Source organism: Tripterygium wilfordii, chromosome 16 (genome assembly GCF_013401445.1).
Source record: "Tripterygium wilfordii isolate XIE 37 chromosome 16, ASM1340144v1, whole genome shotgun sequence".
In the NCBI taxonomy this organism is placed as follows: Eukaryota; Viridiplantae; Streptophyta; class Magnoliopsida; order Celastrales; family Celastraceae; genus Tripterygium; species Tripterygium wilfordii.
Window position 1 is genome coordinate 2,997,008 of NC_052247.1, and position 27,520 is coordinate 3,024,527.

The following is a 27,520-nucleotide window of genomic DNA, read 5'->3' on the forward strand; positions in this document are numbered from 1 at the left end:
AGCCTCCAATTATATGGAGTATTGAATGTTAAGTGGACCTTACATATGTTTTTTTTAATCAATAACTATTTTAATGCCACATAGATTTGATGGTCTTTTGAGGGTCACATTTTGGGTGGATATAGCATTACCAAATTTATAAACTCTCATTTATGTGAATTCCCAACATATTGGGTACACATTGAGAAGTTGTGCCATATATTTGGGTCACATATTGGGTACCTATTGAGAAATTAGGCCATATATTTAGGCTTCGCCTCTTAACGAGTTTTTGAATTTCAACGAGTTGGATCCTCGGATGGTCCAACCCACACGAGAGTGAAGTGTTAGAATATGTTATAAATAAACGATTTGAAGTGTTAAAATCCAACAAGTTAATTTATTTAGTTAAATGACAAAGTGAAAATTTATACAACAACAAGAAGATGACCTTGTCAAATACTCAAAGACAAACTTAATTTCAAACTTATGTGTCACACACATATATATTATTTAAGCAATACCCATTAACCCATTTATCCCCCAAGTGCTAAATTCTTGTTTGTTCAGCCTTATCATCTTCTTATTTAAGTAATTTTAAGAAAAACAACATGCCACCAGCACTACCACTTTGACTCCTCCCCATCCTGCTGGAGCGTGTAACACACGCTTCAAATATCTTGCATTTATTTATTTATTTTTAAAACGAATAGGGGATCCGAAATCCTGATCATTAGAGTAATATATATCATTTTTATCACTTCAATTAATGATTTGGGTATATAAATATCTTTTATTTTGTTTTTTTTTGGGATTAACAAAAAAACACAAAGTATTATAACCCATCATAGTTTATGACTTTATGTAATGATGACAGAATTTGCTGTTTAAATTAATAACAAATTATTGTAATAATCTTTACCAATTAGTACCAAACCCAACTGTTTGAGTCTGTACTGTCTGAATGGTTTTTCCATGGAATTAAAAGATAATTGAAGTTGGCCGCAACAATTGAGTGAGAAAATCGCCAATCACTTAATTCCTTTCTCTCTCTCTTAATCATCAACCCAAAAGAAAATTATAAATCCAACAAAAGGTGGTAGGAGAGCAAGAGAAAAGAAAGGAAAGTTCAATTCATACCAGCATAGCAAAGGAGAAGAGAACTTATTCAAAGAGAATAAAAGAAAAACTATGTGAAAAAAGCCATCAAACGGATAGAAAAGATAGGAAAGGAAAGGAGGAGCCAGAATGTTTCGTAGGAAAGGTCAGGGAGGCTAGACGAGCAAGAAAGGAGTCTTCTTTAGCTGCTTCCACAACAGCTTTTTTTTTTTGAAAGAGTCCCCAGAATTGGAAGGTTCATAAGGTAAAATCAAATAATATTTTGGTTTACTTTTAATTTCTAGTTGAATTTATGGTCATTTGATCTTCTGGGTATGTGTAAAAGGTAGTGTTTCTCTCTCTCTCTCTCTCTCTCTCTCTCTCTGTGTTGTGGAAATTGAGGTAATCTTCCTGGGTTTATTTTATTTTGGGGATTTTCTAATCTTTTGATCCCTTTTGTCTTCAAGATGTCAGATATTTGTTGTCTTGAAGAATTTTCTCTTCCTAATTATTGAGGATAAATTTTTACTTCTCTAGATTTTTTTTTGTGGGTTTGGGTCTTTGCTACCAGTTGAATATTCTTTTTTGTGCTTTAGTCAGGAAACCCTAGCAGGAAGAAGGTATCTCAATCTTGTCCTGGTTTTCAATTTACACAAGAATAAGGAATTGGGATGATTTTGTCTATATGTGTTTGTCATGAAAGGTAATTTTATATTTTAGTAGTGTCCTCAAATAGCAATATCTATCTAATGAACAAGTTGGGTTTAATCATGAATTGTTTGATTGTCATGTCAGAGCATGGATGTTGTTGTAGATCCTTAAAGATTAATTCTCAATTCATCTGACTTTCTTTTAGAAGTGGATGAATTGTGCCGGCCTCTGTGTTAATCGATCAAGTAAGCAAAAACCTCGATTTTTTAAGTTATTGATTAGGAATTCTGTCATCACAATCATGTAAGTTTGTCTCAAGATCTGAATCATTCGTGCATCGTAAGGGGCTGGAAATTATAGTTCCTTAAAAGCAAAATCGAGAGTCTGTTCAGTAATTTTCCTTTCTTAATCCAGTTTAAGATACCTTATTATGTCTCAGTGTTTTAAATTTTTTGTCTGAATATCCTTAAATCTACAACTTTACATATATGAATTGGTATCAATGATGAAATGAAGTGCGGAGAGACTTAATTTGTATTTGATTAATTGGTTTTCCATTCAGGTGAAGATACTAATGCTAGGAACATGGGAAAGAAAGGGAGTTGGTTTTCCGCGATCAAGAGGGTATTTATACCGCACTCCAAGGAGAAGTTAGCCGATGTAAGTTGAAGTCTTCGTTGTTGGCTTCTAGTTTTCTTTCCTTCTAAACAGATAACTTCTAGTCTGGACGTGTTAGTTAAATTAAGCTTTTTTTCAAAGACCAGCTCATGTTGCGTTTACCCAACGAGCAGCTGGTTCCTGCTTGAACTGAAAGTGGTTGAAGTTTTCTGATGATCCAGATGAAACCGAATTTTTTTTTCAAGATTGATTAAAGCATTTTTCATAACCTTTTTTTTATATTAATTTATTTATCTTTCAGGTTAAAACAATCCAGGAACCAGAGAAGAATAGCACGAAAGAGAAGAATAAAAAGAAGGGACTAAGAAAGTTGAGGCATGGAGACACCAATTCATTCATTTCCTTCTTCAGAGAGCCGAAGCCGAGCAGCATTGAAAAGATCCTCGATGAGGCTGAAAGAGAGCATAATCTGATTTTCAGGCCGCCGACTCCTGAGCATCCCCAAACACCTCCTTTTGTGCCTCAAAGAGTTCCCTCTCCTAGGGTTCCCTCTCCTAGAGCTTCTTTCCAAAGACTTGCTTCTCCTAAGGCTGCATCTCCCAGAGTTGCTTCTCCAAAGGTTGCTTCACCTAGAGCTGCGTCCCCTAGAGTGGCCTCCCCTAGGATTTCTCAACACCGCAGTGAGATTAGCTACCGGCCAGAACCAACTCTAAGGTATCGCCATGCTTCAGCTACTAAGATCCAAGCTGCTTATAGAGGTTATACGGTAAGCTTCAATTCCCTATGGATGGTACCAATTTATTGATTTGCATGAAACATTATTTAATTGTGTACGTTTCTCTGATATTTCTTGCTTTGTCACACTGTATTTGGGCCATTGCAAGAACAATTTCTCTTAATGGTAAAGAGTGCACATGAACTCCCAAGCGTTCTAATTGTAACTTAACAGAAAAGTATGTGAAAGTCTTCCTGGTTTGTGGATGTTCATAAGTAGGCCTTTATGAAGTACTGAAATCTGATTACTTAACCTTTTTTTCATCCAAATTATGTTGAAGTTGTGGCGAGTAATTTTTTTGCCCCTTTTATAAGACATTCTTTGCACCGAATTTGGAACTATGGCTTATGATTCGGCTAATTGGACACAGGCGAGGAGGAGCTTCAGGGCTCTGAAGGGTCTGGTGAGGCTTCAAGGAGTGGTGAGAGGACAGCATGTGAAGAGGCAAACATCAAATGCCATGAAATACATGCAGCTCTCGGTACGAGTCCAGTCACAGATTCAGTTAAGAAGGATCCATATGTTAGAAAACCAAGCACGCCGCCAATCTCAGTACCGAAATGATAAAGAAGTGGAGAGTAACTTGGGCAAATGGAACATGAGCCAGACAGTAAGTTTCCCTTCTTCCTTCCACGCTCTACATCCTTTTTTACCGTAATTAGGGCAATTTGGCCCATCGGCAATATATTATCTATAAAGTTCATTGCTTGTGTTAGTCTGGTCAACTTGATTTGGTTCTGAAACTAACAAATAGGTTTGCTTCCAAGGCATGGTTTTGGTTGTAAAAAGAACTATAAATATATTTACTCTAATAGCTCTTTCAAAGCCTTATTTTACCTATTAAATATTTTTGGCACGTGTTTTTTTTCTAAGATAATTGTTATAGTCTGAGGCAGGTAATGGAGACTGGGATGATAGCGTGCTAACGAAGGGGGAAGTTGAAGCAAGGTTGGAGAAAAAGGTGGAAGCTGTTGTCAAGAGAGAAAGGGCCATGGCCTATGCATATTCACATAAGGTATTGTCTGTATAGTATTCCTTCGGGTTAAGTTCGTTGAAAGATAGAGGTATTTGCAATTAGGTCATTGGAGGAAACACGTTTCAAATTGGATCACTAAATGTTTCAAATTTCAGTAATTGGGTCACTCCGGTCATTCCAGTCAATTTCATGCCGGACATTTCTTTCAGTCACCAATTCGAAACATTCGGTGACCCGTATTCCTTCTTTAGATTTTTTTGTGAATAAGCATACCTAATCCTTGTTTTCTGCATATTTATTTCACAAGTCATCTTCTTTGCATATCTTTATCCAAGTTTCTTTCTTGAAAAATGCGAATTTTTTCTCCTCTTAAATCAATATCTCACATTTGGAGCTAGTTCAACTGAGTTTTAGCCCTGGAATAGAATAAATTTGTGAAAATCACTTGCAATATAAAAGGAGACCATAGTCTAATCTGTTTCTCTGTCATCCTGCAGTTGTGGAAGGCTAATCCAAACTCAAATCTGAAACCTCAAACAGATATCCGATCTGGTGGATTCCCATGGTGGTGGAACTGGATAGAGCGCTCATTGCCTCCATCAAACCCTCCGGAAAGCCAAGCAATAAAGAAGTTTCAACTTACATCCCCAAGTCCACATTCTGAGCTGAAGCGTAGCCCGCGACTGGGGGGGTCAAGCACCAACAAAAACAACCAATTTGGGTTTGAAAACACAGATGCTACTCCCACGCCAAGATCAACAAAATCGATGATATTCCCTGCAGCAAGGCCAGCACGGACTCCACCTCCATACAGGATTTCGCATAACAGTCCAAGCTTGTCGAAGTACTCAAGAGCAAGAGGCAGCGGAGCAGATTCTCCATTCAACTTTCCAATGAAGGACACTGACAGCCTTACTAGCTGCCCTCCTTTTTCCGTCCCAAATTACATGGCTCCCACGGCTTCTGCCAAGGCAAAAGTAAAGGCCAGTCCAAGCAGTAGCTGTGAATCAAAGAGAAGGTCATCATTTCCATTGACACAAGGCATTGGTTCTTCTTTCAAATGGAACAAGTTCTCAAGTAAGGATTCTACTGGCTCTCATGGGATATTAGACTTGAGTATTGATTCAACAGTTTCCATGCCTGCTGGTGTTGGAAGAAAGCAATTTAACAGATTTGTGTGATTTTTCTCCCTTCTAATTTTTAACCTTCTGCTTTGTTTATTTCTTTTTGGTGTTTTTGGTTTGCTGATTGTGTATTTGATGATAAATATTGGGTTACAACATAGTGATGTAAAATAATAAATAATCATTAGATGGGAAATGATGGTTTGAGTGTCACAGGATTGAGTTTTTGTAATAGATTTGTCATGAAAGTTCTTTTGTTTTCTTTTGTTTGCTTGGTTGGAATGGTGAAGTTGACTGTTGCAAATGTGGGAAATCACAATTCCCACTCTCAATAGTTTCGGCTTTATTTCTTTGCATGCGCGAAAGCAATGATCTCAATTTATTTGTGCCCTTTTCAACAGTTGACATGAAAAGCTTGCAAAATTTTTAGAGACAATAACTATTCTGGCAAAGGCTATTATCATTTCATTGCATGATTCTATGTACATTACACAACTAGAAAATCCAAAATCTTGTGTTTGGATGACATTACATTAGATAAACTTACAAATTGGAGCCTGACTGTATAAAAATGGATAATGGACTTTATATCCCACAAATCCCATCTCAACTTCCCTTGTACTCTCCAAATGGATCCCAGTAAGTTGTGCAATCACAGGAAGAGTCTAAAATGGGGATGAGGTTTCATCATCAGATGAACTGTGTGTCTGCTTCCCACTGATTCCAGGGAAAATTGGTGGAAGGATTGAAGTAACCGGCATTGGACGGAATGAACTGTATACAGTTCTCTCATTGATCTTCCCAACTTCCTTGCATACCTGATCAAGGATAGAAAGGAAATCCCTCACCACCATGAATATTCGAAATCGATGAGCTTCTTCCTTTGCTAAGTTCCCGTGGAAGTACTCGGTTATTTCCTTAACAAGCGCCAGGGCTTCTCTCTCATTAGCTTGGATTTTTAAGATTTCTTCCTCTGCCTTCTTCAAGAACCCGGTCATTGACTCACAGAATTTGTTGCTTTTGTCTTTCAATGCAATTTCTTCGTTCAATTTTACAACTTCAGTGATCTTTGAAATTCCCGTAGCAAGTTTCACAACTTCCCTGCTAAGTACATCAAAATCCATTGCAGCAGCTTTCTTTACATTGGTGAGCTCCCCACTCAGACCTGAAACAACTTGCAAACCGAGCTTCCTAAATTCTATATCATCTTGAAATGCAGCTTGCTGAGTTTTCTCAGCCGTCTGATTCGAATTGGCACCAGAAATACGATAACCTTCGGCTCGGATTATTTCCTGTACCACAAAATGCAAGAGAGTGGTTTTCCCATCAGTTCCCTTAATATCAACAAGCTTGAGAAGTGTGTCAAGCTTGAAGGCATGGGCATCGCCGCGGTTAGTGCCAACATTCATGCGGTTTCCAGTTTTCAGCACTGCTTCTAATAGCTTCAAAAACATTCTGCTATTCCTCAACTCCGCACAAGCTGTCTGTGGACAAAAGGAAGGAACATGAGAGCAGCAGCAATATGGATAGACAAAAAAGTTACGAATAAGCTTTTTGATCGGTTTCAGCAAAACAAAAGACCAAAATTACACTACTATAAGCAGTGTCACCTGCAGTGTTTCAAAGGACCTTTCAAGGTATTCAACTTCTGTATCAAAGTTTGCGATGTAAAGCATTGCCTCAACCCTCTTGAATGCAAAAGGTATGTCAAGCACTTCCCTAAGAAATTTCTCAGCAGGGCCTAGCTTAAATGGTGAATCGTCTTTGTACTCTTTCAGTTTGCGTTCTTCTTCTTTGGTCGGAGCCATCTTTAACAAACTCTCAAAAAGCTCCGTCCCTGTTGTATCTGAATTGCCTGTTGCATGAGAGAAGGCATTAAAATACAGAGCAATCAAATACTGCACAAATATTTGACATCGAGCTAGGAAGAGAGAAAATATCAGTCAGCGTGGGGTTCATATGAATCTTCAAAGGAAAAGAAAATGCAACAACACATACTCATATGCACCCCCACCCTCAAAACACATGAATGCACATCAAGGGAGTAAATCAACGAGAATGTTTTGATTAAGCAAGCAATATATATCACGGGAAATGGCTATAAATTTTCCATTAAAGAAGACCATTCGGAAAAGTCCAGCTGATGGCACTAACTAAAAATACGAAGTACGCAGCCTATCGTCCATCATTTTGATTCCCCGATAAGCACGGGGACTTGAAGCATAAGCAACTTTAATCATCAAATGCTAAGCCTGAGCATACCGTAATTTCAATCAAAAACTATCAGTAGCATCACAACACGGAGTCATGGACATTGCTCTTCATCAAAAAAAAAAAAGAAAATACACCGCTATAAATCATTCACAATTTCACATAGAAGTCAATCAGTTAAGTTACCTTCCAAAAGGCCTTCACAGACTTCATCAATAGTCACATTCAGTGCCCTCAACAAAATGGCAATGTTCTGCGACTTCTTAGGATCAAGCACCGTATTCTCCTGGTTCTGCATTGGAAGGACTTGCCGCCTAACGTTCCTTTCTTCTGGACCCAAACCCGTATTATTCACCACAAACAGTGTCTCAATCATTTCCTCATTCAATCTACATCCAGAAACCAAAACACCACCATTCTCACAGAACTTACAACAAATAAAGAAGTAAAATCCAATGCAGAAGCTTAAAAAAAAATATATTCTATGAGTACTTACTTGAAAGAGCTGGATTTGATCTGATCCCACACCATTACTCGGTCTGAGCTAGCTCTGACCTTATCCCAATGCAATGGTTTCAGTTTCGGCTTTGGTGTTGTCTCCTGACTCTTACTCTCAATCTTCTCGGTCACTGTCTCTAATTGCTCATTAGCCAATGCTGATGGCGTCGGATTTTGGAACACACCATGCCTTGAAGGGGTCGAAAGCACCGGGGGCCTAGTGCCAACTGGGACCTCCCAAAACCGCAGAGGTGGAGGAGGGGGTGGTGGTGGCGGTTCTCTTGTTGGGATAGGTCGATTTCTTCCTTGCGAAATCTGCGTATTCCCGAAATCTCTCCTAGACGGCAAAGATGACGAAGATGAAGATATCGACGTTGGTGAACGACTTAGAGCCTGCGGAGGGGCCGGAAAATCAATGATGGAATCCGGCGGTCTCGATTTCAGGCTTCCAGGACTCACATTGGACGCCGGTGAGGGACTGGTGGAGACAGAATTTGAAGGAGAATAGGGGTTTGAGTACGGACACGACGCCGTTCTGGAATTGAAGCTTTTCGAGCCGAACTGAGAACTCTCTCTCTGTAGAACTTGATCCTCTGTCCTCGACGCAGAGACTTGACGAATTGGACTTGAATTGAGACCCTCCTTGCGACCTGAAGACCCTCTCGGAGAGAAGAACTCTTCTTCTGCGTCGCTATCACTTTTAACTTCGCCGCTATTGATGCTGTGTAAGTAATTAAGTATCGGCAAGGGAGGCAGCGGTTTCAATTCCGGTGAACCCAATCTCTGGTACGACAGGGAGGGTGTTACCCCAATCTCAATGCCAGCGCCGGCGGAGTTTGACACAATTTCGTTGTTGTCTCCTCGTGAATTCACCAGAGTGCCAGGATAGAGAAATTCGGTGCTTGTGTTTGGTGTTCGACGTTTGTCGTTATTGTCGTGAGTTTTCTGAGAGGCGTCCGAGGGGGTGGTGTTTGGCGGGAAGAGACGGAGGCTGTCAGAACGCGGGGGTTTCTTGGTGGTGCGATGATGGTGGTGACGGAAGTAGATGATGAAGGCAGAAATGGCTGCGAGGACAGCAGCGAAGAAAAGGGATAGAGAAACAGCGATGGCGATGACGAGGTGACTGTGTGTGGATGAGTTTTGGCGGTGAGGGAAGAGTATGGAGATGTTGGCCGGAAAGGTGTCAACGATAGCAGGGGAAGGAGGAGGAGGAGACGAGGACGAGGAGGGGAAGAAGGGCTTTTGTGGGGTGGAGGGAGTTGTGGTGAAGGGGTATTTGGGCTGGCTTTTGTGGCTTTGCGGTTGTGGAGACGGAGAGGGAGACTGGACAGGAGGTTCGGTGATAACGGGGTAAAAGGGCTGGTGGAGGAGGTGGCGGTGGTGTGACCCTGCGGTGGTGATGGTGGTGGAGAACAATGCTAGGAGGAGGAGCACAGAAACTGCCGGAGTTGGCATTGTGGGTTTTCCTAGCTTGAAGAGGGAAAAAGACAAGAACTTTCTCTCATACTTCTTAACGGGTTTACTGCCAGAACTCCATTGAAGCTGATCTTCAATGGTTCTTGATCTGGGTATCCATGGAAGGGAAAGCAATGCAATTTACTGGAGAATGAACAAGACTGAAACTTTATTCCTACTTCGTCATGGGCTTTATTCTCTGAACAGAAAAAACTTCAGTTTCCATGGCTCTTTCTGAGATTCAGCACCTGCAAGATTGAAACTTTTTCTCTGTCACAACTCGATTAGCTTGAAGCTTTTCTTCAATGGTTATTGTAGCTAAAGAAATACCCACAAATGTAAATACAGACAAGTGAGTCGTTGCAGATAATAAATACCCAGTGAGGTCCAGCAAGCAATGAACTCTTCAACCTCTCACAGTCTGCAATGGTGGATTTCATCTCAGAATGGACTTATTAACAAAGAAGGAAATAGAAGAGACCATGGTCCATGGCCAGCAGGCCAGGTGAGGTCCATGAAGAGAATGTTCTACCTGATTCAAGTGATGAAGTAGTGGTAGATCGTCTACTATTCTGGGTGGATGGAGATTGAGAATGGTAGGTACCAAAGAGTACAGTCCTTTCCCACCTTTGAAATGGGGATTACAGTGCTGTTTTTAGTTACTTCCTACCATGAACAGATTGCTTATTACACAGTACATTCTGCAATTCACAGAGTGTTTCAGTTCAAAAAGAGAGTGAGAGAGAAGGTGAATTGGGATTTGGCGGTGCTTGCTGCAGTGAAAGTGGAAAGAAATGGATTACAGCAAGAGAATCTTGAACAAGATACACACCAAGTCCAAAAAAACACCGACAGAGAGACAAATTTCTTGGACATTATTGGGATTTGAATTTGTGAAGGATTCAATTACTCTCAAATCAATTATCACATACTGTCACTGGTAAATAGTATAAGATATGAGCTGTTTCCAAATACCATTTTTTACTTTTACTATTAAAAAAGACAGAAGGAAAACTAATGATATTGATAGCATACTTTCCTTCTTGTCATTGTTGTTGTAGGGATGATTTTGAAGTGGATGGAATCCATTACCAAACTCAATGAAAGATTGCAACAGGAAGTAAAAGACTACAAGCCATTATTATTCTCTTATGAATATTCTCAAAGTGTGTTACTCATAGCATATCATTGTGATTTTTGGGATAACTTTTGGTCACTACTGAATGAGTTCACCAGCATATCATTTTGATTTTTGAGCAAACTTTTGGTTACTGAATGAGTTCATCAAGTCTAACTCAATCACCGAGTGTTCCAACGTTCTAATTTAAGAACTTAAAGTTGAAAATTATTCTAATATACACATTATTATGACATATTTTTAATTATTCGGACCGTTAAATTGTTGATGTAACATAAGAAAACAATATAAGGAATCTATCCAAATAGTGAAAAATATGTCCACTCGTTAACATATATTGGAATAATTTTCAATTTCAAGTTCCCAACTTAGAATGTGTAAGCATTCGGTGATGAAGTTGGAAATTGATAATTTTTTCTGTGATCAATAATTATATTAACCTGACTTTTGCAAGTAATTGACATATGGCATTGATCCCCAACCACTAATGGAAAAAACTTCATGTGTTTTTTTTAATGAATGAAGAAACTACATGCTTAAATAAAACACTTAATAGGAAATCTAATCCACCCAATTGCCATTTTCATATGATTGAACTCTTTTTATACCATACTTTTAATTGTTAAAGGAAACTTTCAAATTTTAAAGTTGTCATTGTCATTCATGTGGAATCAAATATGGATGTCTTCATCAATTAATCTCCTATACTTTAAACTAGGCCCCCCTCAAACAATATATTTGCATCGTTTCATGTCCTTGTTTAACATAAACTTCCAATAATGTGATGTATGTCTACTTTTTTTCTGATTCTGTTTTCCCCAATTCAAAGATTTGAAACACAAATGATGAAGCAACTTTTCTTTGCTATTGATATCATTCATTGCACCATCTAATAATTCTTAAATCATCTTTTCACCGCCCCTAAATCCATTATCATATTATACTTTTTGGTAACCAAGAATAACACCTTATAAATTTACTTTTAAACATCCAATGTAGACTTAAATTCGGGCCGTTAAACCATACGTACAAAATAAATTGGACTAAAATTCAGTGCATAAGTTATAAAAGATATTATTCTCAGTGAGAATCGAACTTCATGACCTTCCAAATTCGTACAAATATATTATCCATGCCAAATGGCAAGACATTGAATTAAAACCCATAAATAAATGGGTGTAGCCTCTTAGTTAGGGCGGCCATGATCCCCAACACCCATGAGTATGTTATGGGTTTAAATTCCTATCCCCATCTAACAACAAAAAAATCCATAAGAGGGTACTCACACTACTCACTATTAGAGCTTATCAACGGCCCGGCCCGTACTTTAGGCTGGCTTGGGTTTATTTAAACGGCCCATGGGCCTGGTTAGGGCCTAAGAGCTTTGCCCAAACGAATTAGAGCCGTCAGAAATTGCATTTGAAGCCGCAGAAGTCATTTGGGCATTTCATCGAACAGTTTGGCCACGACTCCGAATTTAGTCCTGATTGCATTCGAAGCCGCAGAAGTCATTTGGGCATTTCATCGAACAGTTGGCCATCACTCCGAATTTAGCCATTATAGGCCCAAAAGCCGCAATCACAACAAACTCAGAAATCACAAATCCGAAGGAAGGGAAAAAAACACTTCTCATATCAAATTCTGAAACCCTAAACAAATAAAAGTGATGAACATCAATGGAAGAATGTCCCACATTGTTGCTCTTGCTATTTCTAATGGGATAAAATAAACTAAGCAGCGATGAAAACATGAGCAAATGATTTATCCTAACTAAGCACAAGCAGGAGCATTGAAGTCTCTAAGCGTCGCGAAGACGAAAGACTGGGGTGCCACAAGAATAGGAGAAGTAGGATCCACAAACTCCGGCTTCAATTCCGGAATGCCATCAGAACTTGTTAGCCGCAATGGGGTTTTGTTCAAGAGTACGACATCGCTCTGAATGTTGCCATCTTTTGGTGTCAAATGATACTCTTCCCTTGGTTTTGCTCCACCATTATCAGGAACCTCCATGTCAGTATACAGATTAAGATCATTCACCACTGAGATGCTTGAGTATGTCGAGTTTGACATGTTTATGATGAGTAGAGTTATTCCAGGCTGCACCCACAAAAATAATCTTGAGAATTATAGAGAGAAAACGAGCAAATTAAGAAACAAGGACGACACGCGAATCACTAGTTGAAGTGATAAAAACGATGTGCATCATAGAGTTCGAATCCCTCTCCCCGTTTCAAAAAAAGAAATAAGGATGAATTGAGTATGTAATAATCTAGAGTACTACCTTTCTTCTTGAACAATGAGAATAAACTCGAAGATATGGCGAGCCATTATGGTTGACAGAGAGTACGCTAGGTCCCATTAGCCGATGCCAAAGAAGCGCACCGTAGTAATCAGGGTTGGGGATGAAGCTGGTAGTGTTGAGGAGACCATAATTTCCACCAATAAAGGCTTGTCTGCAATACACCTTATGGTTGAAGGTTGATGTCATACCCAGTTGGTCCAAATACCTATTCACCAAACAAAAACAATGTTGTTAGCATCAACGGATCCAGGATCTGAACTCACTAGGGCCAGGCCAGTGCGAGGCCACGTACCAAAAGCCGTTCGCAAAAGTATGTGAGACATCCTTGCCACCACTGTTGTAAGCACCACCGGCTTCCCCTACCCAAGCTGCTGACCATGGACCAAACTCTTCTATTAACTTGGATAGATCTCTATATGTTTGAGCTATTTGGGATAAGAAAAATGGATCTTGAATCCTGTATATGAGATCCTTATCAACTCCTACATATATACATACAATAGTTAGATATAAGTTAACCCATTTGTTTTGCTAAAAATGTATAGAAATTCAATGTAGAAGTAACAAAGTGTAAATTCAATACCTGCACCAAGATTATATATGTGCTGTGTGACAGCATCAACAACATTTGGTCCTGTGATTTGAAGGAAGGTCTTGAACCATTTTTCGTCGAAAAATCCGGCCGGACCCAATACTTTAGGTTGTGTTGAGGGATCTGGGTATAATTCTTGAACCAGTTTTTTCAGCTTTATCATGTCTCTACCATACTGTTCTGGGGTTAGCCTTGCTGATACTCCGTTACCACATAGTTCATTTCCTGATCACATGAAGATTTCGATTTATTCCTCTTCAAAACTCGAACTTTTAGGAGGATCGGTGTTTTCACGTTACTATAATTATTAAAATTGCATCGCAAAATCACTCACCTAATTCGTAAGAATCGATCTTGTAACCCTTTGAAATGGTGTAATTCATGAGGTCGCGTGAGTTCGTTGTGTCCCAATCGCCAATCCAAAGGCCTTTCTCATTGTGGTCCTTTTGCTTTCCATAAAGAGCATTCAACCCAAATGTGATTATGGCTCTGCATATACAAATAAAGTAATAAACAAACGCATGAATTAAGCATGCTGATTTAAAGGTTGAAGCAAATGGTGTATGCATATACATATATGTATGTATATATAATAGTTAGACTATACCCTGTTTGTTTGAACAAGTCATTGAGCTCATCCCATCTGTCCATGCAAAGGCAACCTTGTGTGAATCCAAACAAGCCATCGTTATTACGTTGGAACTTGGGACATTCTAAGTTGTCTCCAACCTTGTATACAACTTGGTCCTCCAATGAGCCTCCAAGTCTAAGTCTTAGAGATTTGAATGCTGAGATTTTTTAATAAAAAAAAAAAACCATTTAGAACTCAATTTCTATAAGATATATCGAGATAAATTAATAATAAAAGGAAACAAATAATTTATAGATATAATAATTAAATAAACTAAATGATACAAATATATTAAATAAAAAATCACAAATTTAATTTCTCTATCTAGCATAGACTTATATAATTATTGCATAAAATAAATACTTGATTTTCAAATATCATCATGTAATTCAATCCTATATTTAATAATAATTTCATTTGCCAAATCTCCTTTAAAAATATTTTTAATTAGCATATAAATTAAGTGTAATGTTTCCTATAACTAAGTCAAATTAGGAATGTAACATATAAATTAACTACCAAAAATTAAATAAAAGACTTACCCTTGGTAGCAATATTGCATGAGATCTTGTAATATATAATTCTTCTAAACCCTATACCCTAAATTACCTTTGCCACCGTATAAACCCTAGACTAATATCCCTAAAATCAATTCAAGATCTCATGATCACCTTTACCTCCTATTTTTCTTGTCAATTTTAAAAGACACTAACGTTGTTGTTCTCAAAATTAACTACCCAAAATTCAAAAACAAACTAAATCAAAGACTTACCCTTGATAGCGTTGCGTAAGATCTTGTTGTCCAGGTCCTGCAAATCACAAAAAACAAAACCTCCATAGTTAATAAATAAACGAAGCATAATCATTGATATATTATACACACACACACACACATATACACACCAGATTGATGAGGCCTGCTTGCTGCCATGGACATTGACCATAATCGCACTTAGTACTTGGCCACCAATCAAGAGTTGCACAAACAAAATTATCATCAGTCTTGGCTATGGAAGTCACTGATTTCACTCTCACTTCAACATTCTCTGCATTGACAATGTTGATAGCTTGAGCAAACAATGTCAAGAGAACGAAACACACCACAACCTTCACACTACTCATCATCTTCTTCTTTATCTTCAATTCCCCCAACCAACAATTGTGTTGATATTAGAGTGATGAATTCACATATTTATAGGTAAAAAAGTGGTTTGATAAAGCTAAATATATAGTCTGATATTGCCTTCATCTGGTAGGTCTTGCAGTAGTTTTTGTTATGAAGTTGAACTCTGGAACCCTAAATATATAAGTCTACGTATCTTCCACCAAATTGGGTTGATATTAGATTGAGGAATTCATTCATATATTTATAGGTAAAAGTGCATGGGGTGATAAATTTAAATAATAATATGATTGAATTTATCTAGTACTTATTATTATCTCATTTAATGTATGTATACGTCTAACCCTAAATAAGTTTGGTGGAAACAGCCTATGATAGATCTTGTTATTATTAAGACTTCTTCTTTAGTCCAATACAAAAGTCTATGAATATAATTATTATGTGATAAAATCCAAATAGAGTTAATCTTTCTTTTGGATTAATTAGTAATCACTTCTATGTTTTATCGTTTTTGTCCCAAAAACTTTCATGAAATTTACGGATCTATCCTTAGGGTTTCATTTATAAATCTATTTATATATATCTCGAGTCAAACGTGTGGTGACAACTTGGACGTGAATTGCTTATATGATTTCCCCTCCTCTGGTGACATGTACATCTGTACATCTTAGAGCAACTTCAGTAGTGTTAATTTGTTAGCCCAGCAAAAATTTATATTGGGTCCCACTTCTATTACATAAAAAGTCAAGGCAAACACGTCTCTCAATACAACCATATCAACAAAACACATCTCCCAATATAACCACATCAACAAAACACAAATTCCTATACATTTTTCTTCCCACCCAACATGGTGGCCAACAAATTCCCATGCCCTCCATGTTGTCCCCAATAAAACTACACCAAAACACAATCTTTCAATATAAAACACATCTCCCAATATAGCCACATCAGCAAAACACAAAACCTAATACAACCACATCAACAAAACACAAAACCCCATACATATTTGTTGGTCCAGACAAAATAACACCATTGCAAATGCTCTTATTGATGTAAAGCTCACCGGAGGAGGGGAAGCCACGTCATCAATTCACTTCCGAGTTGTCACCACACACTTGACTCGAGATATAAATTGGTATAAAAATGATAAATTTGAAAATTTAAATACAAAAAAAGATAAAACCGCTATAGTTTAATGATAAATATAAACATTTTGCCTATAACAATAATATGAATCATGCTCCTATACGCACACTCGTAACTTAAAAAAAAAAAACTTAAGGGCTTGCGTTTTTCAGTCTTGGCTATCGCGCCCAAACCAACGAACACAAAATTTTTTAGTGTAAAAAATGGAGATCCCGTATTACGGGCGTCCGTAAATGAGAATCCGTCATATTAACTCTAACTTGCATTCCTTTTTATTATTATTAACGTGGAGAGACTGGAACTTAAGACCTAATTCCAAAAGGATAACCCTATAATTATAAAAGTATTAACTGCATGTATTTGTTTTTCTTCTGTTGAAAACTAATTAACCATATTTCCATTAATGGACTTAAAAGAAGTTTAGAATCATAAGATCTAGCTGGTCTTGCTATCTCCCTACCTACCAGTCTTATTTTGGCAATTAAAACTATAAATCCAACTAAATTAACTAAATTTACGGTACCAGTATTAGGTATATATAAATATGTCAATTATTCATACATCCAATATCATCTCACAAGTTGGTGAAAGATACAGAACTGAGAAAAAAAAAGAAAAGAAAGAAAGATGGGTATGATTAGAGTGATTGGGTGTTGTGTTCTCTTGTCATTGTTTGCAGAAGCTATCAGCATTATCAATGCAGAAGAGAATGTTGAAGTGAGAGTGAAATCAGTGACTTCCATAGCCAAAACTGATGATAATTTTGTTTGTGCAACTCTTGATTGGTGGCCAAGTACTAAATGTGACTATGGTCAATGTCCTTGGCAACAAGCAGGCCTCTTCAATCTGGTATACATATCTCTTAATTTATACAACAGTCTTACCGATCAGTGTTTTTTGTCTCAGCTATCTCAAATACTAAAATAGACGCACAAATTTCATATGGGTTATGTGAGACATAGGGCTCACGATTTCACATAAATCATATGCGTCCATATCAGCATCTAGGATAACTGTGACGAAACCACTGAATTCTTTAGCATTTTTTGCTCTTTATAAGCATATATATAATCAATTTTAATTTATTTATTAATTATGGAGGTTTTGAAATATTTTTGCCAGGACTTGGAAAACAAGATCTTACAAAATGCTATAAAGGGTAAGGGAAATCCTAACCCTTCAAATTTTTTTTCTTCTTTTTTTAAAAATTTATTTTTGTTCTGAATATTTCATATAATAAAAGTTCTAATTAAAAGGTTTTTTTTTTAATTTAAATCTCAGCATTCAAATCTCTAAGACTTAGAGTTGGAGGCTCATTGGAAGACCAAGTGATATACAATGTTGGAAACACCTTCAAAAGTTGCCCTAAGTTCAAACGCTACAATGAGGGCTTGTTTGGATTCACACATGGTTGCCTTTCCATGGATAGATGGGATCAACTCAATCAATTGTTCAAACGAACAGGGTACTAATTTTTTTATTATTTTTCAATTCTTAATTCAACATATCGTTATAACCAAAACAAAACTAATTAATAAATTTTTATATTTTTTTTTTGTTTATATGTAAAGCTATAATCACATTCGGATTGAATGTTCTTCATGGAAAGCAAAAAGACAAAACCGACAAAACTCTTTGGATAGGCGAGTGAAACACAAAAAACTCACGCGACCTCATGAATTACACCATTTCAAAGGGTTATAAGATCGACTCCTATAAATTAGGTGATTAATTTTATGGAATAATTAAACATAATATGCTTATAAAATTAATAATCATAATCTTTATATATTAATTGTGCCAATATATATTTGTGATCAGGGAATGAACTATGTGGTGGAGGAATAGCAGCAAGGCTAACTGTAGAAGAATATGGTCAAGACATGATAAAGCTGAAAAAACTTGTGCAAGAATTATACCCAAATCCTTCAACACAACCTAAACTGGTTGGTCCTGCCGGATTTTACGATGAAGAATGGTTCAAGACCTTCCTTCGTGTCACAGGGCCTAATGTTGTTGATGCTGTCTCACACCATATATATAACCTTGGGGCAGGTATGCATATACATATACATATACATATACATACACACACATATATATAAGAATTCTTACATGTACACCAATTTTACGCACTTGTTTTTCAATTATAGATACAACGGATTTCGAGTGCGTAAAGTTGGTGCGCATGTGAGAATTCTTCACACACATATATATATACACACACACACATCATTTCACAATTATATTTTTAGCTCTACATTTCTAATTTATAATAATTAATTAATTTATATATATGCAGGAGTTGATAAGAACCTTATACATAGGATTCAAGATCCTTTTTTCTTATCCCAAGTAGCCAAAACATATAGTGACTTATCCAAAGTTATAGAAGAGTTTGGTCCATGGTCAGGAGCCTGGGTTGGAGAAGCTGGAGGTGCTTATAACAGTGGGAGCAAGGATGTCTCACATACATTTGCTAATGGCTTCTGGTAATCCCTCAAAACTTCTCTCAAGAATATGAAGATTTCATTTGGTTGCATAAACCCCCTTTTATCGTGGATACATCGGGCTCACATGATTTTGTTTCTCTAGACTGTCTCATTTAACGGTACTCGAGCCCATAAAACACATTTGTTGATTGAGAGAAGCTTGAGCTTTCTTGTAAACCACATCGCTTGGTGTTCTCCAAGCGATATCGGATTATAACTATATATTAACCTACATAACGTATAATTGATTACATGCTATTAACATTGTTTTTGTTTTGTGGATTAGGTATTTGGACCAACTGGGTATGACAGCAACCTTGAACCATAAGGTCTACTGCAGACAAACCTTTATTGGTGGAAATTATGGTCTCCTCAACACTACCAGCTTTATCCCCAACCCAGATTACTATGGTGCTCTTCTATGGCATCGGCTAATGGGACCTAGCGTACTCTCTGTCAACCATAATGGCTCGCCATATCTTCGAGTTTATTCTCATTGTTCACGGAACAAGGTATTTGTCTCTTCCTCAGCCCGAGTTTCAGCTGTCCAAAGGACACGCCGGCTGAGTTGTTCTACGAATTTATATGCGTTCTTTCTATAATTCTGAACTTTTTAAAAAAGAGCTTTTGTGGGTGTAGCCTGGAGTGACTTTACTCATCATAAACATGTCAAACTCTACTTCCTCAAGAATTTCAGTGGTGAATGATATGAATCCATATACTACCAACATGGAGGTTTCTAACAAAGGTGGTGCAAAGCTTAGGGGAGAGTACCATTTGACACCAAAGGATGGCAACATTCAGAGCGATGTGGTACTCTTGAATGGAACTCCATTGATGCTTACAAGATCTAATGATATTCCCAGATTGAAGCCCAAGTTTATGGATCCTACTTTTCCTATTCTTGTGCCACCCCAATCTTTCGTCTTCGCAACGCTCAGAGACTTCAATGCTCCGGCATGTGCCTAGTTTGGATAATCGTTCGTTCATGTCACATAGACATGCCACATATTTATATAAGTTTATGGATGTATAGTGCTTCCCATTCCCTTAATACTTTGCGTTCAAGTGAGAAAATATTCGGTGGTTGCTTCGCACCACGTGGTGCCGCATGCCCCCAGCTCATATTACCCCTCCAAAAAATAGCCCATACAAACATCATTGATTTGCACTTACATTGTTCCACTCCTAAAATTGTCCATAACCAAATCAATTCAAGAATCATCCTTTTCCCGGATGAATTATATATGCACAAGGAAGTAAAAATTACTGAGACATCAATCAAAGAAGCGCCTTGCATCAATGCCATGACAGATGAAGCAGCACGACTCATTACAGGTGCTGATGCTCGGGGTTAAATGCAAGGGCCTCCCGATAGATCAGCTCCTTCATCTGTTCCTCGGTCAGGGCATGCTGTTCGAAGTCGAAGCTGAAGGGAGTCATGCAGACAGGTTCATCGCTGATGTCATGCAGTGATGTTAGGTAGGGATGAGCAAGCGCGTCTTCAACTGAAACATTTCAACATCAAGAGAACTAAATTTCACTGGGTGACAAAAAAAAAAGAAACATTGCATGGCATGTGGGTTGATTTGGGGTGGGGGTGCTTCGCAGTTTCAACGAATTTTTAGTGCTGACCCAAAGAGGGGGATAACATTTTGCCCGGCTAAAGATTACAACAAACTAACAACATCGCTCCAATTATATCACACTAGAATCACGGGAATCCACAATTATTTCATAAAATGCACTCAAGAATATGGTCACCCTACGCTCCACATGCATACATGTTGAGAGAAACCTATTCAAAGATCGTGGAATGCCTAATGTAGGATAAAATTTAAGCTCTCACAGGGTCATATCAACAGCATTGACCTCAATCGGAAGCATTTGGCAGGAAAACCAGTTGTTTTGTACCGATCCCAATCAGAACATCCATCACACACAACTACACTCAATCCGAATCATCATATAGAATTGGACATCAGCGTGTACCTTGTCAGACATCCCCATGAAATTATTTTTCCCTACCTTTTATATCTAATTAGAAATTTTGCTTGTCAGACTCAACAACTTTTTTTGAAACCAAGAAGTATGACTTAACATTCATTTGCATACCCAGGCATGGAACATGAAAGAGTGTACACCACAAGACTTTGAATAAAACTAAAAGTAATTGGGAGAGAAATATATGCACATAATCTCAAAAAATAAACTCACCCGTAATCCTCTGTCTAGGATCAAATGTTAACATCTTTTCGACGAGATCAATAGCAGCTGGGTCGACATTGGGAAACCTTTCAGTTAGCGATTGTCGACAACACGGAGGATGTTGTCGAATATACATTTTAGCACTGTCATTCAAAAACTCTAGCTCTGCCTCTGATGGGGTGCCAATCAGCTGCAAGTTGTTCATTCATTAATGACACTGATATATATCTCCCTAGATTACGCAGATAGCACGAAGTATGGAGGCAGCAAGAAAATTCATATACTACATGGAAAGGCGTAGAATCACACAAATTTGACAATATACAGTGTCATGTAGCAAGAAAATTCACATACTACATGGAGAGATGTAGAATCAAGCAAATTTGACAAACACGTAATCACGTGACACTATCCAACAACTCAAGTGATAGGATTTGGAAAACTTCATCGAATGAACTTTCACATGAATTTTATTTGTCAATCATAACATGAACTAATATACACCAGGCATATCCAATAACTAAAACAATAAAAAAAATAAAAAAAGGTATGTGAAAGAATGCTTTGCGAGAAACCTGAAACCTCGAGTTTGATGTTTCTTGATGGCACATTTAATGCCATATTTAGCATAGGCAAAATTTGCAACTTCAACTCGATCAAAGTTGAAATCAAGGTTCATAGGAACTCTAGTTTAACATAATCTAAATAACTCCAAAATTCTATTAAATGAAAACTGAAAATTGGAATTACCTCCATAAGTAGACGTAGCTGGTGTGCATGATCTCTGCCTGGAAAAAGAGGTTTCCGATCCATCAACTCCATGAAAATACAACCCACTGACCAAACATCAATAGCTGCAGTATAATCAGAGGAGTTCAATAGCAGTTCTGGTGGCCGGTACCATCGCGTAACCACATATTCTGTCATAAAATCAGTTTCTGATGTAACACGTGCCAGTCCAAAGTCACATATCTTTAAGTCACAATTGGCATTCAGGAGAAGATTGCTAGGCTTTAGGTCTCTGTGTAAAACATTTGCTGAATGTATGTATTTCAAGCCACGAAGAATCTGATACAGGAAATACTGCACAAGCCATAGCACAAATAATGATTTTTAAAATGGAAAACCCAGCAGCCTCTTCTTATTCTGAAGACAAAGCATGGTGTGTCAACTCATTTCACTGCAACTAATCAAAGGTAAGATAAAGTTACAAGAATGGGAGTACCAAAGTTTTAAAGCCTGTAGAACAATCCCAATTATCAAAAGTTCCATAAATTCTGACCAGCAAAAATTTTATACTCTTGAATGTTAGGTTTAGTAGGGAAACCATGGATACTGAATATTGACTAGACATTTTTTTTATCAATGTCTTGGACACTATTTGACAGGCAGACATGTGGTCTAGTGGTAGAGTTGCAGGGTTTAACCTAGAGGTCATAGATTCAATTCCTGAAAACAACCTCTCCACATATTATGGGGGTAAGATCTGCGTACATCATGTCTGTCCCCGACCCTGCCCACTGCAGAAGCCTTGTGCACAGGATTTTTTTAAACCTTTTTTGCCTTAGACACTTGATAAGTATCCCACATCGGTTAGGAGAGGGGAGGAAGTGCTGTATATAGGTGAGAGGTATTCCCTCTCCTTAGTAACCAAGCTTTTCCCATAGAAGGGCTTGGCCACAACCCCCCTTGGGCCTTGGACTGCATGGTATGGGCCAGGCCCAATGGCTTGTGGATGGGTTGGGGCTTGGTTATTGAGTGAAGGTCCTCTTGTTCTATCATTGGTATCGGAGCCCTCGTTCTTGCCCTGTGGGGAGCTCTGGTATTCATGGGCCTTGTGCCCCTGGCCCTTGGGGCCGCGTCTGCGGAGTGGCCGGCCTTGGTGTTCTGTTATATGGGGCCGAAAGGATAGGGATAGGGAAGGGTCCCGAGTCCTGAGTCTGAGTACGCTGCCATGGCAGGCCAAGGTGCTCGACCAACGTGGACGTTGGTCTTGCCCTGTGGGGAGCTCTGGTATTCATGGGCCTTGTGCCCCTGGCCCTTGGGGCCGCGTCTGCGGAGTGGCCGGCCTTGGCGTTCTGTTATATGGGGCCGAAAGGATAGGGATAGGGAAGGGTCCCGAGTCCTAAGTCTGAGTACCCTGCCATGGCAGGCCAAGGTGCTCGACCAACGTGGACGTTGGTCTTGAAGGGGTGGGTATTGATAGAGTCCCACATCGGTTAGGAGAGGGGAGGAAGTGCTGTATATAGGTGAGAGGTATTCCCTCTCCTTAGTAACCAAGCTTTTCCCATAGAAGGGCTTGGCCACAACCCCCTTGGGCCTTGGACTGCATGGTATGGGCCAGGCCCAATGGCCTGTGGATGGGTTGGGGCTTGGTTATTGAGTGATGGTCCTCTTGTTCTATCAACACTATCTAGAGGCACATCCCTCCCTAGGACAGAAAGGATCAGCTGGTGTGGATGTGGGGTACCTATTGGGCAGAAGATTTTCTTTATTTTTTTCCCCCAATGAAAAAGATCAAAGTGAAAGAATTTTATGAAGCCATCTCCAAAAACATGGGTCGAAGAAGGCCTTTTTCCAGAAGCAAGTATAGAAAACCAAGTCCCCATTTAAGTTGCCTTCTTTGTGAGGGAAAGCACTTGGGAGCCAATTCTTAACATCGATAATCTCCAAATAGAGGGGTTCCATCTCACAAATCAATGCTTTGTAAAACAAGCGTGGAGATGGTGAGACATCTCCTTCTACACTGTTCATGGGCTCCTTCTACACTGTTCATGGGCTAACAGGCTGAGACAGATTGTTCCTAAGATCTTTGGTGTCACCAGGGTAGCTGGGAACTCCATAGAGGAAGAGTTCAAGGCAAGGACTTTCTTGATGGTTCACAACCAAAAAGATAGGAAATTTCTGTACTCCATCCCTCTTGCAGTCTTGCCAATTTCTGGATACTTTGGAAAGAGAGGTACTTTGGGAGAATTTGAAGGGAAGGAGACTAGGAGAGTAGTTTCAACGAAGTGAATGACGGACAGTTTTTTACACCATGCACTTGTGTCTTAGTGAAAAAAGGTCCATTGATGAGGATTTGTTCATGATGATAGACATGACTTCTTCTATCAGATCTTTCTTGACTTGGTAGGGACCTCCTAGGTGGCTTTTCGATTCATTGTTTTTCCTTTTAAAAACATTGGTTGTCCGAAAATCACGGAATATTATGAGGTTAGGAGAAGCAGACTTGGGAAAAGAGGTGACACAATCGGTTCTAAAAAATTGTAGTGAAGCGAAATTGAGTTGTCGTTCTTCCCTTGCTTTGCCTAGGATAACCTCCTCGTTAGGTAAAAGCTGGAAGTCAGAGAGTTCTCAAAAGTGAGGCAAGATATTAGAACCATAGACAGACTTTTGGTTCCTCCTAATTTGTTATTATATTTTCCATTACAGCACGACTGCTTTTATAAAATTGCTAGGAGTAAAGATCTAACATTGCTTTCCAAAAAGAGAAAAGATCTAACATACTTTTAATCTCTGAAAGAGGGAAAGACATCATGGTACTAGAAAAGAACCTAAATATTAAATGTTTACCTGGCAGTGCTCCTCTGACAATGCTTGATTAGAACGAATTATCTGATGCAGATCGGTGTCCATTAGCTCATATGCAATATAAACATCATTAAATGATTCTCTCTGAGATGGTGGAATTATATCCCTGATTGCAACAACCTGCATTATAAAAGGAAAGTGACAATAGTTAAAAAGGAAAACTTCAATAGAGCCACAGAATTATCTTGGTTCTCTACTTCTCATTTAAAAAATAAAAAATTATATTTTGTCATAAAGAAGGTAAAAGTGCAGTTGCATTAACAGCAATGCCTGAAGCCTAGGGACCATAAGCAAGGACGGTGCACAAGGTACAAAGAGTTAGAGGAGATATCTCACTCAAAATTTTAGCTCAATGACAACGTCAATTGTCAGAGAAATGAAACTTTGACACCATTAAACAGAGAAATGAAACTGAATGGTTACTGATGTTTATAACTGGCATCATATTTTATCGGAGTGAATTCAAAAAACAATCGCTACAACTAAAAGGCGATTACCATCTGTGATAGCTCATGATATGAACAAGATTCTTACTAAATTAGCGTCATTCAAAAATTCACTGGCAACTAGAAAGATGGCTGTGTAAGAAACACAGTGAAACTGTAGCTGTTCTCACAACTTGGGATATCAGGGGCCATAAAGAGGATATACCTGTACCTACAAATATATTACAAAACTTCACAGGACTAGACAGCTCGAACAGAAAGTGATGTTCCGAATAGAATAGCTGGAACAGGGCATAGGAAATCCCTACAAAACTCTTAACTCAAACAACGTTTCTAACAGCAATCTAATTCTCTTTAATGCGAATCTCAATATTATTTACGGCTGCTTTCACTCAAGTAGGAAATATACTTAGAAGAGAATTTTTTTTTCCACTTTCCTTCTTCGCTAGTCTGGTTCCTTTCAATGCTACACTACGAAAATGTGAAGGAATTGCAACTAGATAATACCACCTAAAACCATAAAACTAGTTAGGTTGCATAATTCCAAACATATTAGCTTAATACATTCCAACAGATTTTATTTCAGTCGATCTCATTCTGCATGTTGAAAGAACAACTTTTCTAATTATATAGTGCTCCTCACTAAAAATCTATCTAGTTCCTTACTCCAAAAATGTAATTATGTAAATAATTAAGTTAAAAAAAATTTTTAAAAAAAAAACCTTACCAGAACCTTACATTTCCCAGAAACAGCATCATTTCCTCAAAATGGAATGGAAGACATTAAAATCGTAAAATAACGCAAATAATTAAAACATCACTCACTCACGTTTTCATGATCCAAATGTCGAAGCAACTTGATTTCACGAAGAGTCCTCTTTGCGTCAATTGTGTTGTCAAATGAATTTGCTATCTTCTTTATTGCTACATGTTCATTTGTCTCTGAATTCAAAATCGAACTAATACCACCAAAAAAAACACAGAAATGAATCAACAAAACCTCCCAAATACTTGAACAGATAAAATAAAACCGCAAGAAATATAGTATAACGTCAGAATTGAAGTGGCAACTAAACAAAAATCATCAAAGTTTTCCACCAAGAATTAGAACAGCATAGTATCTCCACCGAAAATCAAGAAAAATAACACGAAATTCCCTCAAAATTATTGAACAAGAAAAAATCTAGCCAAAAACGCACGATTATTATATTGAAAGTAGGCATCATTACCAAACAATACCGTAAGCGCCCTTGCCGATAGGCAGGATAGGGGGCTTGTATTTAGCGGTGACCTCGAATACGTTCCCGAAGATGTTATACTGTATGAACCTCCCTCCGTGGGTCAGTATCGCCGGAATGTTTTCGACTCCTCCCCCCATCACCGGCGGCTGCTGCTCGGCCATCTCTGTGTCTGCAGGCTGACCCTCCATAGTGGGTTTTGGTCAACAGATCTAAACCCTCTGTTACTGTGTTGGTGCAGGAGCTCTGCGTCTGTCAGATTGTGAGCGCTTTCTCCCTCCTTGGATTAATATTTTGATTAATTAAAGTATTTGTTAATATTAATGGTGTTTATTTATACAATCCTTGTAGCGTGTTTATTTTAAATTTTTAATAATATAACCACTTGACAAGAGTGTAATTGATTATCTATGATGATTTAGTATTTATGGCGCGCCCGAAGTTGAGAATTCGAACTAATTAATTGGGATAATTCCTAAGTTGATTATCTCTAATGATTTAGTACTTGTAAGGTCCGAAATTGAGAATTTCAACTAATTAATTGGGATAATTCATAAGTTGATTATCTCTCATGATTTAGTATTTGCAACACCCAAAATTGAGAATTCTAACTAATTAATTGGGATAATTCCTAAGTTGTTTATCTCTCATAATTTAATATTTACAGTGCCTGAAATTGAGAGTTCGAACTAATTACTCATGGTTTCATGGATTTATCCTACCCAACTTTAGTTCGGTCGTCCCACCTATCGTCAATTTGATGTAATGATGTGGGCTCGTCCATACGAACTTCCATCCCCGGCAATTGATGCCCCTCTCAACATATTGCCCAATCTCTTTATCCATTGGTAAATCGATCGCGTAAACTCTTAGCTCAATAAGAATGTAGAGAGTTTAAATATCATGAGTATTTCAATCCACCGTATAGGAAAGTTACCCCACATTATTTCTTATCCTGAATCTCGACCCATGTCTCAACTAATCTTTCTTGTGGCTTGGGTTTTATGAATTAGTGTCCAGATGACACTTTAACAAAAACATTCATTAATTACACATTAACAGTCACAGGAGAAACTGAGGAAGAGGGTCCTTGCATACACATACATGAAGAACAAGAACCCCTGTTTTCAACTTCCAAGAGAAACAAAAGCGAAGCCCACAAATCAAATTGCCCCAAAATCCAATATAAAGCATATGATGATAAGTGGGCATAAACCCTAATCTT

The 27,520-nt window shown here is 38.2% G+C and overlaps 4 protein-coding genes and 1 pseudogene across 15 annotated transcripts; 2 read left to right on the plus strand and 3 right to left on the minus strand.

Annotated features, from left to right (window-relative positions):
• The first annotated feature begins 1,008 nt into the window (after positions 1-1,008).
• LOC119980996 (protein IQ-DOMAIN 14-like) lies at positions 1,009-5,482 on the plus strand. 6 transcript variants are annotated; one of them, XM_038823922.1, is made up of 8 exons: positions 1,009-1,342; positions 1,674-1,780; positions 1,873-1,973; positions 2,291-2,388; positions 2,648-3,112; positions 3,492-3,731; positions 4,008-4,136; positions 4,595-5,482. In XM_038823922.1, exons 3-8 carry the CDS (start codon positions 1,940-1,942, stop codon positions 5,276-5,278), a joined length of 1,650 nt encoding a protein of 549 aa, XP_038679850.1. In that variant the 5' UTR covers positions 1,009-1,342; positions 1,674-1,780; positions 1,873-1,939; the 3' UTR covers positions 5,279-5,482. The 6 variants fall into 6 exon arrangements, with proteins under 6 accessions (XP_038679850.1, XP_038679851.1, XP_038679852.1 ...); XM_038823923.1 differs by having other exon boundaries at positions 1,678-1,780; XM_038823924.1 differs by lacking the exon at positions 1,873-1,973.
• A 179-nt stretch (positions 5,483-5,661) lies between these two features.
• Positions 5,662-10,276, minus strand: LOC119981077 (formin-like protein 2). 6 transcript variants are annotated; one of them, XM_038824071.1, is made up of 6 exons: positions 9,918-10,276; positions 9,736-9,806; positions 7,929-9,633; positions 7,619-7,821; positions 6,832-7,076; positions 5,662-6,705 (listed from the first exon to the last, which is right to left on the minus strand). In XM_038824071.1, exons 3-6 carry the CDS (start codon positions 9,383-9,385, stop codon positions 5,887-5,889), a joined length of 2,724 nt encoding a protein of 907 aa, XP_038679999.1. In that variant the 5' UTR covers positions 9,386-9,633; positions 9,736-9,806; positions 9,918-10,276; the 3' UTR covers positions 5,662-5,886. The 6 variants fall into 6 exon arrangements, with proteins under 6 accessions (XP_038679999.1, XP_038679996.1, XP_038679997.1 ...); XM_038824068.1 differs by having other exon boundaries at positions 9,720-9,806; XM_038824069.1 differs by having other exon boundaries at positions 9,763-9,806; positions 9,918-10,275.
• Positions 10,277-12,293: 2,017 nt separating this feature from the next.
• On the minus strand, positions 12,294-15,170 carry LOC119980344 (heparanase-like protein 2). The gene is made up of 8 exons (XM_038823009.1): positions 14,952-15,170; positions 14,821-14,857; positions 14,025-14,205; positions 13,752-13,906; positions 13,409-13,642; positions 13,118-13,307; positions 12,805-13,030; positions 12,294-12,620 (listed from the first exon to the last, which is right to left on the minus strand). The coding sequence occupies exons 1-8, from the start codon at positions 15,168-15,170 to the stop codon at positions 12,294-12,296; spliced, it is 1,569 nt and encodes a 522-aa protein (XP_038678937.1).
• Positions 15,171-16,947: 1,777 nt separating this feature from the next.
• LOC119980673 lies at positions 16,948-19,781 on the plus strand (annotated as a pseudogene).
• Positions 19,782-19,881: 100 nt separating this feature from the next.
• LOC119981324 (mitogen-activated protein kinase homolog MMK1-like) lies at positions 19,882-26,594 on the minus strand. 2 transcript variants are annotated; one of them, XM_038824409.1, is made up of 6 exons: positions 26,287-26,593; positions 25,887-26,016; positions 24,594-24,731; positions 21,771-22,103; positions 21,030-21,210; positions 19,882-20,320 (listed from the first exon to the last, which is right to left on the minus strand). In XM_038824409.1, the coding sequence occupies exons 1-6, from the start codon at positions 26,484-26,486 to the stop codon at positions 20,145-20,147; spliced, it is 1,158 nt and encodes a 385-aa protein (XP_038680337.1). In that variant the 5' UTR covers positions 26,487-26,593; the 3' UTR covers positions 19,882-20,144. The 2 variants fall into 2 exon arrangements, with proteins under 2 accessions (XP_038680337.1, XP_038680338.1); XM_038824410.1 differs by lacking the exon at positions 21,030-21,210 and having other exon boundaries at positions 20,149-20,320; positions 26,287-26,594.
• Between the last annotated feature and the right edge of the window lie 926 nt (positions 26,595-27,520).

Excerpts from the sequence above, each read along its gene's own strand:
- LOC119980344 (XM_038823009.1), bottom strand. The coding sequence starts at position 15,170 with ATGAGTAGTGTGAAGGTTGTGGTGTGTTTCGTTCTCTTGACATTGTTT. Across the intron at positions 14,206-14,820 it reads CTTACGCAACGCTATCAAGG|CATTCAAATCTCTAAGACTT; the intron begins GTAAGTCTTTGA and ends AAAAAATCTCAG. Across the intron at positions 13,907-14,024 it reads GACTTGTTCAAACAAACAGG|AGCCATAATCACATTTGGGT; the intron begins GTATAGTCTAAC and ends TTGTATATGCAG.
- LOC119981324 (XM_038824409.1), bottom strand. The coding sequence starts at position 26,486 with ATGGAGGGTCAGCCTGCAGACACAGAGATGGCCGAGCAGCAGCCGCCG. Across the intron at positions 26,017-26,286 it reads GGCGCTTACGGTATTGTTTG|TTCGATTTTGAATTCAGAGA; the intron begins GTAATGATGCCT and ends TGGTGGTATTAG. Across the intron at positions 21,211-21,770 it reads AGCTACGTCTACTTATGGAG|CTGATTGGCACCCCATCAGA; the intron begins GTAATTCCAATT and ends AACAACTTGCAG.
- LOC119980996 (XM_038823922.1), top strand. The coding sequence starts at position 1,940 with ATGAATTGTGCCGGCCTCTGTGTTAATCGATCAA. Across the intron at positions 1,974-2,290 it reads CCTCTGTGTTAATCGATCAA|GTGAAGATACTAATGCTAGG; the intron begins GTAAGCAAAAAC and ends TTTTCCATTCAG. Across the intron at positions 2,389-2,647 it reads CCAAGGAGAAGTTAGCCGAT|GTTAAAACAATCCAGGAACC; the intron begins GTAAGTTGAAGT and ends TTTATCTTTCAG.
- LOC119981077 (XM_038824074.1), bottom strand. The coding sequence starts at position 9,385 with ATGCCAACTCCGGCAGTTTCTGTGCTCCTCCTCCTAGCATTGTTCTCC. Across the intron at positions 7,822-7,928 it reads ATCAAATCCAGCTCTTTCAA|ATTGAATGAGGAAATGATTG; the intron begins GTAAGTACTCAT and ends TTCTGGATGTAG. Across the intron at positions 7,077-7,618 it reads CTGTGAAGGCCTTTTGGAAG|GCAATTCAGATACAACAGGG; the intron begins GTAACTTAACTG and ends CTCATGCAACAG.